General features: G+C 37.9%; 1 protein-coding gene across 33 annotated transcripts in view; it reads left to right on the top strand.

Moving 5' to 3' along the window:
* The window catches only part of THOC2 (THO complex subunit 2), a 133,087-nt gene that overhangs the window by 79,713 nt on the left and 38,405 nt on the right, over positions 1-14,969 (top strand). For 27 of the 33 annotated variants that reach the window (XR_010154894.1, XR_010154893.1, XR_010154887.1 and 24 more), the window contains exons 13-17: positions 8,341-8,382; positions 8,807-8,937; positions 9,040-9,141; positions 13,101-13,197; positions 14,698-14,791. Coding sequence is in view for 19 of the 33 variants with exons in the window: in XM_054676690.2 (XP_054532665.1) it covers positions 8,341-8,382; positions 8,807-8,937; positions 9,040-9,141; positions 13,101-13,197; positions 14,698-14,791 (466 nt within the window). In the remaining 14 variants the exon portion in view is untranslated. The remainder of the gene's footprint in view (positions 1-8,340; positions 8,383-8,806; positions 8,938-9,039; positions 9,142-13,100; positions 13,198-14,697; positions 14,792-14,969) is intronic. The other 6 variants (XM_016943321.3, XM_024353242.3, XM_063804857.1 and 3 more) reach the window with 1 other exon arrangement.

Raw genomic sequence — 14,969 nt, 5'->3', positions numbered from 1 at the left:
TCATTGTGGTTTTGATTTGCATTTCTCTAATGACCAGTGATGATGAGCATTTTTTTCATGTTTGTTGGCTGCATAAATGTCTTCTTTTGAGAAGTGTCTGTTCATATCATTCGCCCACTTTTTGATGGGTTTTTTTTTTCTTGTAAATTTGTTTAAGTTCCTTCTAGATTCTGGATATTAGCCCTTTTGTCAGATGGATAGATTACAAAAATTTTCTCCCATTCTGTAGGTTGCTTGTTCATTCTGATGATAGTTTCTTTTGCTGTGCAGAATAGTTTAATTAGATCCCGTTTGTCAATTCTGGCTTTTGTTGCCATTGCTTTTGGTGTTTTAGTCATGAAGTCTTTGCCCATGCCTTTGTCCTAAATGGTATTGCCTAAATTTTCTTCTAGGGTTTTTCGGGTTTGCGGTCTTAATGTTTAAGTCTTTTAATCCATCTTGAGTTAATTGTTGTATATGGTGTAAGGAAGGGGTCCAGTTTCAGTTTTCTGCATATGGCTAGCCAGTTTTCCAACACCATTTATTAAATAGGGGATCCTTTCCCCATTGCTTGTTTTTGTCAGGTTTGTCAAAGATCAGATAGTTGTAGATGTGTGGTGTTATTTCTGAGGCCTCTGTTCTGTTCCATTGGTCTATGTATCTGTTTTGGTACCAGTACCATGCTATTTTGGTTACTGTAGCCTTGTAGTATAGTTTGAAGTGAGGTAGCATGATGCCTCCAGCTTTGTTCTTTTTGCTTAGGATTGTCTTGGGTATACGAGCTCTTTTTTGGTTCCTTATGAAATTTAAAGTAGTTTTTTCTAACTCTGTGAAAAAAGTTACTGGTAGCTTGATGGGGATAGCATTGAATCTATAAATTACTTTGGATGGTGTGGCCATTTTCACGATATTGATTCTTCCTACCCATGAGCATGGAATGTTTTTCCATTTGTTTGTGTCCTCTCTTATTTCCTTGAGCAGTAGTTTGTAGTTCTCCTTGAGGAGGTCCTTCACATCCCTTATAAGCTGTATTCCTAGGTATTTTATTCTCTCTGTAGCAATTGTGAACGGGAGTTCACTCATGATTTGGCTCTCTATTATTGGTGTATAGGAATGCTTGTGATTTTTGCACATTGATTTTGTATCCTGAGACTTTGCTGAGGTTGCTTATCAGCTTAAGGAGATTGTGGGCTGAGACAATGGGGTTTTCTAAATATACAATCATGTCATCTGCAAACAGAGACAATTTGACTTCCTCTCTTCCTATTTCAGTACCCTTTATTTCTTTCTCTTGGCTGATTGCCCTGACCAGAACTTCCAATACTATGCTGAATAGGAATGGTGAGAGAGGGCATCCCTGTGTTGTGCTGGTTTTCAAAGGGAATGCTTCCAGTTTTTGCTCACTCAGTATGATATTGGCTGTGGGTTTGTCATAAATAGTTCTTATTATTTTGAGATATGTTCCATCGATACCTAGTTTATTGAGAGTTTTTAGCATGAAAGGGTGTTGAATTTTCTCGAAGGCCTTTTCTGCATCTATTGAGATAATCAGGTAGTTTTTGTCATTGGTTCTGTTAATGTGATGGATTACGTTTATTGATTTGCCTATGTTGAACCAGCCTTGCATCCCCGGGATGAAGCCAACTTGATTGTGGTGGATAAACTTTTTGATGTGCTGCTGGATTCAGTTTGCCAGTTTTTTATTGAGGATTTTTGCATCTATGTTCATCAGGGATGTTGGCCTGAAATTTTCTTTTTTTGTTGTGTGTCTGCCAGGTTTTGGTATCAGGATGATGCTGGCCTCGTAAAATGAGCTAGGGTGGTGTCCCTCTTTTTCTATTGTTTGGAATAGTTTCAGAAAGAATGGTACGAGCTCCTCTTTGTACTTCTGGTAGAATTTGGCTTTGAATCCGTCTTGTCCTGGGCCTTTTTTGGTTGTTAGGTTATTAGTTACTGCCTCAATTTCAGAACTTGTTATTGGTCTATTCAGGGATTCCACTTCTTCCTGGTTTAGTCTTGGGGGGGCGTATGTGTCCAGGAATTTATCCATTTCTTCTAGATTTTCTAGTTTATTTGCGTAGAGGTGTTTATAGTATTCCCTGATGGTAGTTTGTATTTCTGTGGGATCAATGGTGATATCCCCTTTATAATTTTTTATTGTGTCTATTTGATTCTTCTCTCTTTCTTCTTTATTAATCTGGCTAGCAGTCTATTTTGTTAATCTTTTCAGAAAACCAGCTTCTGGATTCCGTGATATTTTGAAGGGTTTTTTGTGTCTCTATCTCCTTCAGTTCTGCTCTGATCTTAGTTATTTCTTGTCTTCTGCTAGGTTTTGAGTTTGTTTGCTCTTGCTTCTCTACTTCTTTTAATTGTGATGTTAGGATGTCGATTTTAGATCTTTTCCGCTTTCTCCTGTGGGCATTTAGTGCTATAAATTTCTCTCTAAACACTGCCTTAGCTGCGTCCCATAGATTGTGGTACATTTTGTCTTTGTTCTCATTGGTTTCAAATAACTTGTTTATTTCTGTCTTAATTGCATTGTTTACCCAGTAGTCATTCAGGAGCAAGTTGTTCAGTTTCCATGTAGTTGTGTGTTTTTTTCTTAATCCCAAGTTCTAATTTGATTGCACTGTGGTCCGAGAGACTGTTTGTTATGATTTCCATTATTTTGCATGCCCTGAGGAGTCTTTTACGTCCAATTATGTGCTCAATTTTAGAATAAGTGTGATGTGATGCTGAGAAGAATGTATATTCTGTTGATTTGAGGTGGAGAGTTCTGTAGATGTCTATTAGGTCCACTTGGTCCAGAGCTGAGTTCAAGTCCTGAATATCCTTGTTAATTTTCTGTGTCGTTGATCTGTCTAATATTGACAGTGGGGTGTTAAAGTCTCCCACTATTATTGTGTGGCAGCCAAAATCTCTTTGTAGGTCTCTAAGAACTTGCTTTATGAATCTGGATGCTCCTGTATTGGGCGCATATATATTTAGTATAGTTAGCTCTTCTTGTTACGTTGATCCCTTTACCATTATGTAATGCCTCTCTTTGTCTTTTTTTGATCTTTGTTGTTTTAACGTCTGTTTTATCAGAGACTAGGATTGCAACCTCTGCTTTTTTTGCTTTCTATTTGCTTGGTAAATCTTCCTCCATCCCTTTATTTTGAGCCTATGTGTGTCTTTGCACGTGAGATGGGTCTCCTGAATACAGCACACTGATAGGTCTTGACCCTATGCAATTTCCTAGTCTATGTCTTTTAATTTAGGGGCATTTGGCCCATTTATATTTAAGGTTAATATTGTTATATGTGAATTTGATCCTGTCATTATGATGCTAGCTGGTTATCTTGCCTGTTAGTCGATGCAGTTTCTTCATAGTGTCGATGGTCTTTACAATTTGGTAGGTTTTTGCAGTAGCTGGTTTCAGTCTTTCCTTTCCATATTTAGTGCTTCCTTCAGGAGCTCATGTAAGGCAGGCCTGGTAGTGACATAATCTCTCAGCATTTGCTTGACTGTAAAGGATTTTATTTCTCCTTCGCTTATAAAGCTTAGTTTGGCTGGATATGAAATTCGGGGTTGAAAATTCTTTTCTTTAAGAATGTTTATTTTTAGCCCCCAATCTCTTCTGGCTTGTAAGGTTTCTGCTGAGAGATCCGCTGTTAGTCTGATGGGCTTCCCTTTGTGGGTAACCCGACCTTTCTCTCTGGCTGCCCTTAACATTTTTTTCTTTGTTTCAACCTTGGTGAATCTGACAATTATGTGTCTTGGGGTTGCTCTTCTCGAGGAGTATCTTTGTGGTGGTCTCTGTATTTCCTGAATTTTGAATGTTGGCCTGTCTTGCTAGATTGGAGAAGTTTTCCTGGATAATACCCTGAAGAGTGTTTTCCAACTTGGTTCCATTCTCTTCGTCACTTTCAGGTACACCAATCAAACGTAGGTTTGGTCTTTTCACATAGTCCCATATTTCTTGGAAGCTTTGTTTGTTCCTTTTCATTCTTTTTTTCTCTAATCTTGTCTTCACGTTTTGTTTCATTAAATTGATCTTCAGTCTCTGATATCCTTTCTTCTGCTTGATCGATTCGGCTATTGATACTTGTGTATGCTTCAGGAAGTTCTCATGCTGTATTTTTCAGCTCCATCAGGTCATTTATGTTCTTCTCTTAACTGGTTATTCTAGTTAGCAATTCTCTAACCTTTTTTCAAGGTTCTTAGCTTCCTTGCATTTGGTTAGAACATGCTCCTTTAGCTTGGAGGAATTTCTTATTACCCACCTTCTGAAGCCTACTTCTGTCAATTCCTCAAACTCATTCTTTGTCCAGTTTTGTTCCCTTGTTGTTGAGGAGTTGTGATCCTTTGGAGGAGGGGAGGCATTCTGGTTTTTGGAATTTTCAGCCTTTTTGTGCTGTTTTTTTCTCATCTTCATGGATTTATCTACCTTTGGTCTTTGTCATTCAGATGGGGTTTTTGTGTGGACATCCTATTTGTTGGTGTTGACTCTATTCCTTTCTGTTTGTTAGTTTTCCTTCTAATAGTCAGGCCCCTCTGCTGCAGGTTTGCTGGAGTTTGCTGGAGGTCCACTCCAGACCCTGTTTGCCTGGGTAGCTCCAGCAGAGGCTGCAGAACTGCAAAGATTGTTGTCTTTTCCTTCTTCTGGAAGCTTCCTCCTAGAGGGGCACCCGCCAGATGCCAGCCAGAGCTCTCCTGTATGATGTGTCTGTCGACCCCTGCTGGGAAGTGTCTCTCAGTCAGGAGGCACAGGGATCAGGGACCCACTTGAGGAAGCAGTCTGTCCCTTAGCAGAGCTTGAGCACTGTGCTGAGAGATCCGCTGCCCTCTTCAGAGCTGGCAGGCAGGAACGTTTAAGTCTGCTGAAGCTGTGCCCACAGCCGCCTCTTCCCCAAGGTGCTCTGTCCTAGGGTGTTGGGAGTTTTATTTATAAGCCCCTGACTGGGGCTGCTGCCTTTCTTTCAGAGATGCCCTGCCCAGAGAGGAGGAATTTAGAGAGGCAGTCAGGCTACACCAGCTTTGTGACGCTGCAGTGGGCTCTGCTCAGTTTGAACTTCCCAGAAGCTTTGTTTACACTGTGAGGGGAAAACCCGCCTACTCAAGCCTCAGTAATTGCAGACGCCCCTCCTCCCGCTGAGCTCCAGCGTCCCAGGTCGACTTCAGACTGCTGTGCTGGCAGCGAGAATGTCAAGCTGGTGCATCTTAGCTTGCCGGGCTCCGTGGGGGTGGGATCTGCTGAGCTAGACCACTTGGCTCTGTGGCTTCAGCCTCCTTTCCAGGGGAGTGGATGGTTCTGTCTCGCCTGGTGTTACAGGCGCTACTGGGGTTTGAAAGAAAACTCCGGCAGCTAGCTCAGTGTCTGCCCAAACGGCCACCCAGTTTTGTGCTTGAAACCCAGGACCCTGGTAGTGTAGGCACAGAGGAAGTCTCCTGGTCTGTGGGTTGTGAAGACTGTGGGAAAAGCTTAGTATCTGGGCCAGAATGCACTGTTCCTCACTGCACAGTCCTTCACGGCTTCCCTTGGCTAGGGGAGAGAGTTCCCCGACCCCTTGCACTTCCCGGGTGAGGCAATGCCCCACCCTGCTTTGGCTCGCCCTCTGTGGGCTGCACCCACTGTTTAACCAGTCCCACTGAGATGAGCCGGGTACCTCAGTTGGAAATGCAGAAATCATTCACCTTCTTCGTTGATCTTGTTGGGAGCTGCAGACCGGAGCTGTTCCTATTTGGCTATCTTGCCAGCCACCGAACCCGCGATTTCTGAGAGTTCATAGAAGTTAGGCTGATTACATTTAAACAATTTGCCAGGTCTCAACAATCCATATAGCTTTTTTTAACTTCCCATTTGATCTTCATAGATCTGCAAGTTTTATTTTCCATTTTCAAAATCTTTTTTTTTTTTTTTGAGACAGAGTCTTGTGTTGCTCAGGCTGGAGTGCAGTGGCGTGATCTAGGCTCACTGCAACCTCAACCTCCACCTCCCGGGTTCAAGCGATTCTCCTGCCTCAGCCTCCCGAGTAGCTGGGACTACAGGCGAGTGCCACCATGCCCAGCTAATTTTTTGTATTTTTAGGAGAGATGGGATTTCACCATGTTGGTCAGGCTGGTCTCGAACTCCCGACCTCATGATCTGTCTGCCTCAGCTTCCCAAAGGGCTTGGATTACAGGCGTCAGCCACCGTGCCTGGCCCAAGTACAGTTTTTGATCTTCAAGAGGTGCCAGTACTCTGTCCTGTTCATATTTGAATTCCCAATGCCTGGAATCTAGTCATTGAATGAATGAATGAATGAATGAATGCATGTCTCTTGTTCTCCCTCCCTGTTTCTGTCTCCCTCCCATTTCTAGCTGGCATTCAATAAAACTTATAGTATTATGTGAGAGTCTTACAGTTGCTTTGAATTAAAAAGCAAATTAAACTAAAAGAAAAAGTATCAAGGGAGTAGAATGTATTTTCCTACCAAACAAAAGAAAATTGCTTTTATTTGCATGTACTTCTTGATTTAATTTTGTACATTCTTGCTATAATTCGACTTTGATAGGAAGGTCTTTTACTGCTCTTCTAGATGGTTTTATTTTGCTTCCTATATTTCTTTCCCCTTTTCAAATTTTCCTGCTTAATGAAATCTAGAGAATTGATGTTTGAAATTGATATGAAATCTAGAGAATAGATGCTTGAAACTCATATGAGTCACCTAGAAAGGGAGTTAGGACAACTTAGTAAATAAGAAAATGTTTTATTTCTATGGGAAAAAAACTGTGTGTCGCTTTATTAGGTTTGTTTAAATTATAGTATACCAGGAAAGGAGGAGCTTAACTGTCTTTTTCCCCGACATAATATACCATAAACCTAGTTTTTCCAGTTACAGGATACCTGTATTTTTGCTTCCCAATGTACACCCTATGTGCCACCAGAATTATGTGTGTGCTACCTCACCACCCCGAAACCAAACCAAACCATCTGGCTTTTTTCTGCCAGGCCACTCCTTTATAACCCAGTTCCTTCTTTGCTTACCAGGATATATGTTGACTTAATAAATTATTTCTGTGAAAGGAACCATACCTTTTTAACCTGCCAATTAAAAACAAATTGAGTGTATGTATTTTCCCATAAAGGTAACATGGCAGGCCCTGAATTAGTGTTATGTGAAAATGTAGCATAACAGTTAGACTTTTCCTGTGGTAATATCCATTATATTACTGAAGTGTGAAAGCGTATGCATACACAAAACACCCTTATCTACCAAGAAAATAAGAAGCTTGTTATCTGCATATTAGCTTTTCCCTCTTTCTCACTTGATATTGAGCTAAATCCTTGCCAGAAATCTAGATTGTCACTGGTTGTCAGTACTTTAGTTGTCTTTTTGGCCTCTACAGACTCCGCCAGCCCTCTGTCTGTTTATATTCACACAAGTATCATTCACTGTTTCATTTTGAATTAATAGACATCCTTGTCAAACATCACTTTAGGGGCTCATCTGTAAATCTGCAAATTGTTTATATAATACGGACCCAGGATTTTTCATTCAGTCTGTACAATTTAAGCAATGGTTTTGTCTTTGTTAGTAATGTTACTGGTATTTTGGGCTTATCTTTCAGTGAGGACTTTGGGAGTGGTGAATTAAAAGATAGATTTAAATTTCTTTGCGTTTAATTTTGGCTTGTGCATTTTTGTTGCTTTAGTGTTTGATTATACTAATTCCATAGAAGAAAAACTATAATCTCTGGATGGAAAAATGCAAATGTATTATAATGAAGTTTTTGTACTGGCCACAATTTTTTTTTTTTTTTTTGCTCTTGTTGTCCAGGCTGGCGTGCAATGGCACGATCTCAGCTCACTGCAACCTACACCTCCCGGGTTCAAGTGGTTCTCCTGCCTAAGCCTCCTGAGTAGCTGGGACTACAGGTGTGCGCCACCATGCCTGGCTAATTTTTGTATTTTTAGTAGAGACGGGGTTTCGCCATGTTGGCCAGGCTGGTCTCGAACTCCTGACCTCAGGTGATCTGCCCACGTTGGCCTCCCAAAGTGCTGGGATTACAGGCGTGAGGCACCGCGCCCAGCCCTTGCTACACTTTTATAATAAATTCTTAGATCAATTTTAGGATGCTTTGGTTTGATAGGTTGAGAAAAGAATTGGTTTATAAAAATTGACACTTAAAATTCATGGATGTCAAGTATGACTTAGAGGTTAGAAACAGATAAAATTTAAAAAGGTTAACAGGCTATATTTAAAATCTACATATTTGTAAAAAGTAAGAACAATTTACAACCATGTGCAAGTTAAAGTTTTTTCAAATTAGAAATTAATTGTGACATCATAATCTTAACCTTTTTGTATTTTATTAATTTCTTTTTTTAAATTGTAGTTTCAGTCTGATGGAAGCAAACAAGAAGATAAAGAAAAAACGGTAAGAGACTAGAAAAATCCAATAATGTGTCTAATGTTTGTCTTGCTACAGTATATTACAAATTTTACTGTGAACAAGCTTTAATCATCTGTATGAGTAATTGTTTTATAATGTAGATGCTGATTATAGTTTTTGGCGGCGTATGCAAAGTTATCTTTTAAGATTAACATTTTTTCCCCTGATGTTGAAAAAGGAAGAGAGATAAAAGTTCCTCATTCCTTTGCTATCCCTTTCCTTTCCTCACCCCATTTTATGTCTTCGATGGAGAAGCATAAATAAGCTTTGTGAAAAGGGTGGGTGAGGAATGGGATATTGTGTGTTATGTTATTAAGAAATGGTAATTTTCCCAAGGCTGTTATAAATTTATTGTTGGTTATATTAATATAGACCTCTTACTGAAATAACTTTTCCTTCTTTCTTTTAGGAAGTTATCCTTAGCTGTTTGCTTAGCATTACTGACCAGGTACTACTTCCATCTCTTTCTTTGATGGACTGCAATGCTTGTATGTCTGAGGAACTATGGGGAATGTTTAAAACATTTCCATATCAGCATAGGTAAATACATATTATTTTCATGTTTTTAACTATTAGTAATTCTAGTATATTAACCTCTAAGTGTTTAACTTTTCCTAATTTTTCATCTCATCGTTTTTTAAGATATCGTCTGTATGGCCAGTGGAAGAATGAAACTTATAACAGTCACCCACTTTTAGTAAAAGTTAAAGCTCAAACAATAGACAGAGCCAAATATATCATGAAGTAAGTTTTAATTTATTTTTCATATTAATCTAAATTATATCTGAATCTAATATACTTTCTTTCAGGTAGCTTGTCTGAGCCTCAGTTTTGAGAAAGCCTATGTGTTGTGAATGGTATAGCTGATTTATATACTACAGATGGAATGACTGTTAACTGTGGTTTTAGCTCATTTTGACTACCAAGTTAATGTTTTCATAGTTGTTGTGTTTACATATGGATAAAAATCTAATGGAAATCCTCTTTAATATGTGCATCATATTATAGGATGAAGGTTTTGTTTTTTCTTTTTAAGGACAGCCTGCTGTGGCCTTTGCTTACCTTTAGTGATTTGTGCAAGGTAGTAAAAGTTCTAGCAATTTCCACTGCTGAAAGTTACCATAATGAATTTTTTTAATCTGTTAGGAAGAACTAATGAAATTATCCAGAACTATCTCCATAGGGAGTCAACTTTTGAGAAATTTCTTTTTTAAAAAAATTTGTACACTTTTATTTTCATATCATTAAAAACATAAGAGTGATGTTCTACTTCCCAGTAGATTATTTGAAGTTTAATTATGAAAATCATGTACTTCAGATTAGTATTAGTTTAAATGCTTAATTATATTGCTGTATTGCAAGTGTTTTCAACGAGGCTATTGTCAGTTGTCATTCCTTTTTTAAATTCATGGCAGTGGTATGGTTATTCTAATTAAAAGTAGTTCGTTCTCAGTTTATTTAGATTTAACAGTGTGTAATGTCTGTTAAATGTTGTCCTTGCCCAGTGATATTGTTTCTGGTCACAGCCTATTGGGAGAACAGGTGTGTGCATGATCACAATCTAGTTGTTTTTTTTTTTTTTTCCTGTGAGCCTATGGATTATATTGAAACAACCTAGTATAATAGGTGCTGTTATACAGTATGAATAAAGTGCTATGGGAGGATAGATGAGACTAAATGATTTCACTTGGGGGAGTTTTGTTTGGCAGGAGTTGATATTAGATCTGAAAGAGTTTCTGGACTTAAGAGTTCTCCAGGTACAGTTTCTAGCTTAACAACAGCAGCTAATATTTAGGGAGCTATTACTGTATGTGCCAGGCATTAAACTAAGTGCTCTGCATGGATTGTTTAATAATACATTAAGCATTTTTAAATACCTTGAATTCATCCACTGTCTCTACCACTACTACCTTAGTTGTTTTATCTGGTGTATTATAGTTGTATATTCTCTTACCTAAAAATCCTTTGGTGACTGACTTTACCTGAAGGTATATGTTAAGCTTTATGGCATGGTGATATAAATAAGAGGTCCTCCCTGGTTTGTCCCTCCCTGCATCCAGCCTCCTTTTCTGCCAATTCTACTTCCAGATGTACTGAGCCTACTTATGTCCCCTAAATGTACCACTCTCTCCTTAGCCTCTCTTCCCCTGTATATACTTTTTGTTCCCTCTGTTTGTACAGGTTTTCCCTTACCTTCCTTTCCCTCTTTCCATCTGGTGACCTCATTCTTGGAGAGTGAGCTCCAGTGTTACTTCTAGTGAAGGCTTCCCTAGCATAAACTGCCAGAAACAATCTATCTTTATTTCCATCACTATTCTTTAGCATATAATGTTATCATACCTCTACGTACCTTGCTATGATTGTTTTTCTGTTTTTAATTATCTAATGTTTTGAATAGTTTATGTGTTTACATGATTTAAATTTCAGTAAATATAAAAGGTATACATACAGCAAAAAGTCTCACCCCATCCACCATCTACTCAGTTCTTCCCCCCAAGGAAAAGTAACCACTGTTTAGTCTCTTATTTATCCTTCCATATATTCTTATGTATATGCAAGCCAATACAATATATATTATCCCCCTCTTATATTATTATTATATTAATATTGTTTTTCTTTGTAAAAATGGGACCTCACTATATTGCCCAGGCTGGTCTTGAACTCCTGGCCTCAAGTGATCCTCCCACCTTGACCTCCCAGCGCTGGAGTTACAGACGTGAGCTACCACACCCCAGCCACCTTTTATATTATCAATAGCATATAAGTACTGTTCTGTTGATTGCTCTTTTTTAGAATATTGAAATTTAATAAATGAATTTAAATCTGTCTCCTTCACTGGACCAGGCTTGAGAGCAGGAACTGTTACTCTGTTATTCATCCTTGTATTTCTTTTTTTTTTTTTTTTGGGAGATGGAGTTTTGCACCGTTGCCCGGGCTGGAGTGCTGCAGTGGCACGATCTTGGCTCACTGCAACCTCCGCCTCCTGTGTTCAAGCGATTATCCTGCCTCAGCCTCCCAAGTAGTTGGGATTACAGGCGCCTGCCACCACGTCCAGCTAATTTTTTGTATTTTTAGTAGAGACGGGGTTTCACCATGTTGGCCAGGCTGGTCTCGAACTCCTGACCTTGTGATTCACCCGCCTTGGCCTCCCAAAGTGGTGGGATTACAGGCGTGAGCCACTGCACCCGGCTTCATCCTTATATTTCTACACTGACCTTAGCCAAAAGGCTGAGACACAATCTTCCTTGTATTTCTAATGCTTAGTACTTTGACTGTCATCGTAGGCATTAATATGAATGAATGAATAAAAATAAAATTTACTACAGAATAGTATGTGCAGAATTTTTAATATACTTGGATTTTTGTTATATTTGTAAGCTATAACTATTTTACCAGGCTTAAACAATATGATTTTGTTACTGTTTGAAGTTTTTACATTGAGCATATAATGTATTAATTTATTACTTGTAGAATTTCATGAGTTTTGAATACTATTTAAAACATGAGCTTGCTATAGGGCATTCAGTAATTCTTTCTACAAATGTTTATTATGTTCCATATGCCAGACACTGGTAGTTTGAGGGGAAGACAAAGACAAGAAAATATTTCTTTAATTTTTGTTTGTTTGTCCCTCCAGGGTGATGGAGGCAGAAGGGAATGGAATGAAAAACAGAGAGAGGAGGGGTTGGCCTTGGCAAGTAGAGTGAGGCACCTGAAATATTGGGGTTAGAAATAGGGACAGGTAGTGGTAAGTTGGAAATTTGAACAAAATACTGTATAGCTAACTTTTAAAACTAATGGTCTCTCTTTTCTATGAAACAAAAACTGGGATATGGAGAATTGGAAAGGGAAGCAGTTGATGAAACAGTTTTGATTGATTGGGCCAGTTTTGTCATGAGAAATTAATTAAAGCAAGTTCGTCACTTGGAGAATGGTCACATCTCCTGAATTATAAACTGAATTCATAATTTACTTCATTATATTTTCATCCTAGAAAGCTTCCTTCCTGTCACTTGTAGCCTTTTGAAGTCTCTAGATTTATTATGTAATCATCTCAGGAGAGGCATTTAAGATTCTATGTAATAATTGTTTTGAACTGTAAGAATTCATAGATAAAATTTGCAGAATGCTGGCAAAAGGGTAATGAGCAAAGGAAGAAATAAAGAGGAAGGAAAGGAGTAGAATTTAGTTTCAAAATATTGTTTACCTTGAATATGAAAAGCAGATAACTTTACATATTGAGGGAGTAAAGTTACATAAGTTTACAGTAACTCTGTTAGAGTCACTGAGCCAGATGGCACGAGACATTTCATTGCATGACACCAAATTTGATATCTTAATCCCTAAACTGATGAGTCCTCCTAAATCTGAAATAATTTTGATTCTTTGTAAGAAGAGTTTTATGTACTTGTAGAGTACATTAAGAGTTTTACTGATTATTAGACTATTACTATAAAGTGGAAATGTGTATTTTATAAATGTTAAGCATTTAATATAAAATCTTAATATCCTCTGAGAGAATCCCTAACCAAAATAGCCCAAATCCTACCATAAAGGATGTGATGAATGTAGTTGTTTACATGAATCCATTTTGGATATTTGGGGAATAATTGCTTTTTCCCCCACGATGATGTAACAAAGCTATCAACATTACAAGGAATGTTACTTAAGATGATCCCTGCCACCTTTTTCTTCCTCCGTAGGCGCCTAACCAAGGAAAATGTGAAGCCTTCTGGAAGACAAATTGGGAAGTTGAGCCACAGCAATCCAACCATTTTGTTTGATTATGTATGTTTTGAGGTTAATATTATTTTAAGGGATTTTTCTTTCTGTTGCCTTTAAATCAGTGCAAGTGGAAATAGAATGATGTTAGAAAATGAAACATTGTAAGGTTATGCTAAAAACAAAATTACTACACAATATATTTAACACATTGATCTATTTTAATAGTAATATGTAACAGTGCTACTATTATAGGCAATATAATAGTTATTTTGTATATATAATGTTATTTTGTATACCACATCTTGATTTCTGGAGGTATTACTTGATTTTAGCTTTTAGAAACATTCAAATAACATTTCATTGTGATTTATATGTAATACTATCACTGCAATATTTATTTATTTATTTATTTATTTGAGATGAAGTCTTGCTCTATTGCCCAGGCTGGAGTGCAGTGACCTGATCTTGGCTCACCGCAACCTCTGCCTCCCGGGTTCAAGCGATTCTCCTGCCTCAGCCTCCCAAGTAGCTGGGATTACAGGCGCATGCCACTGCACTTGGCTAATTTTTTGTATTTTTAGTAGAGATGTGGTTTCACCATGTTGGCCAGGCTGGTCTTGAACTCCTGACCTCAGGTAATCCATCCACCTCGACCTCCCAAAGTACTAGGATTATAGGCGTGAGCCACCACACCTGGCCAATATTTAGAGCTATCTAAAACATATGAGAGAGACTAGACTCTTTCATTCCAAAATTCAGCTTTAGGCCTGGAATTATTTCCTTTTTAAATTAATTTTTTTAAGATGCAAGGGGTACATGTGCAGGTTTATTACATGGATGTATTGCATAATGCTGAGGTTTGGGTTTCTATTGAACTCCTCACCCAAATAGTGAGCATAGTACCCAATAGGTAGTTTTTCAAACCTTGCCCCACCCCACTTACCTTTTAGAGTCCCCAGTGTCTTTCTATCTTTATGTCCGTGTGTACCCATAGTAAAGTTTCAGGATACAAAATCAACATACAAAAATCAGTAGCATTTCTATGTACCAATAATGTTCAAGCTGAAAACCAAATCATGAGCACAATCCCATTTACAATAGCCACAAAAAAAGTACCAAGAGATACATCTAACCAAGGAGGTGAAAGATTTCTACTAGAACTATAAAACACTGTTGAAAGAAATCATAGATGATACAAGCAAATGGAAAGACATTCCATGCTCTTGGATAGGAAGAATCAATGTAGTTAAAATGTCCATACCGCCCAAAGGAATCTACAGATTCATTGCAGTTCCAGTCAGATTACCACTGTCATTTTTTATAGAATTGGAATTATTTTCTAACTGAAAAATGTAGCCTAAGAAAATATTCTCTAAGGCAGTGATAAAATAGTAATTTCTATATAAATATGAAATATTTATATAGAAACCACTTTGTTAAATATTTATATAGGAAACCACTTTAATTATAAGCATTATTTCTTTTGAAAAATAGAAAGTGTAGCCATTACTTAGTTGGCACAGTAGAAATCCTTTGATCAGTTAATGCCTTCTATTGTTTGTTGCTGTTTTCCAGATCTTGTCACAAATACAGAAGTATGATAACTTAATAACACCTGTAGTAGATTCATTGAAATACCTCACTTCATTGAATTATGATGTCTTGGCCTGTATCCTTTCAAGTGAAGTAATATGTAGATTTCATATTTGATAGATCATATGGTAAACGTTTTATTTTCATTCTATTTTCCTTTAGTAACCATCTGAGGTTGATTCAGGTGGCTGATCTGAAGTTTGGTCAGTCAATTGTGTGTGTGTGTGTGTGTGTGTGTGTGTGAGAGAGTGTGT

The sequence above is a fragment of the Pan troglodytes genome, chromosome X, assembly GCF_028858775.2.
Source record: "Pan troglodytes isolate AG18354 chromosome X, NHGRI_mPanTro3-v2.0_pri, whole genome shotgun sequence".
Lineage (NCBI taxonomy): Eukaryota > Metazoa > Chordata > Mammalia > Primates > Hominidae > Pan > Pan troglodytes.
This window is presented reverse-complemented; position numbering and strand designations above follow the sequence as displayed.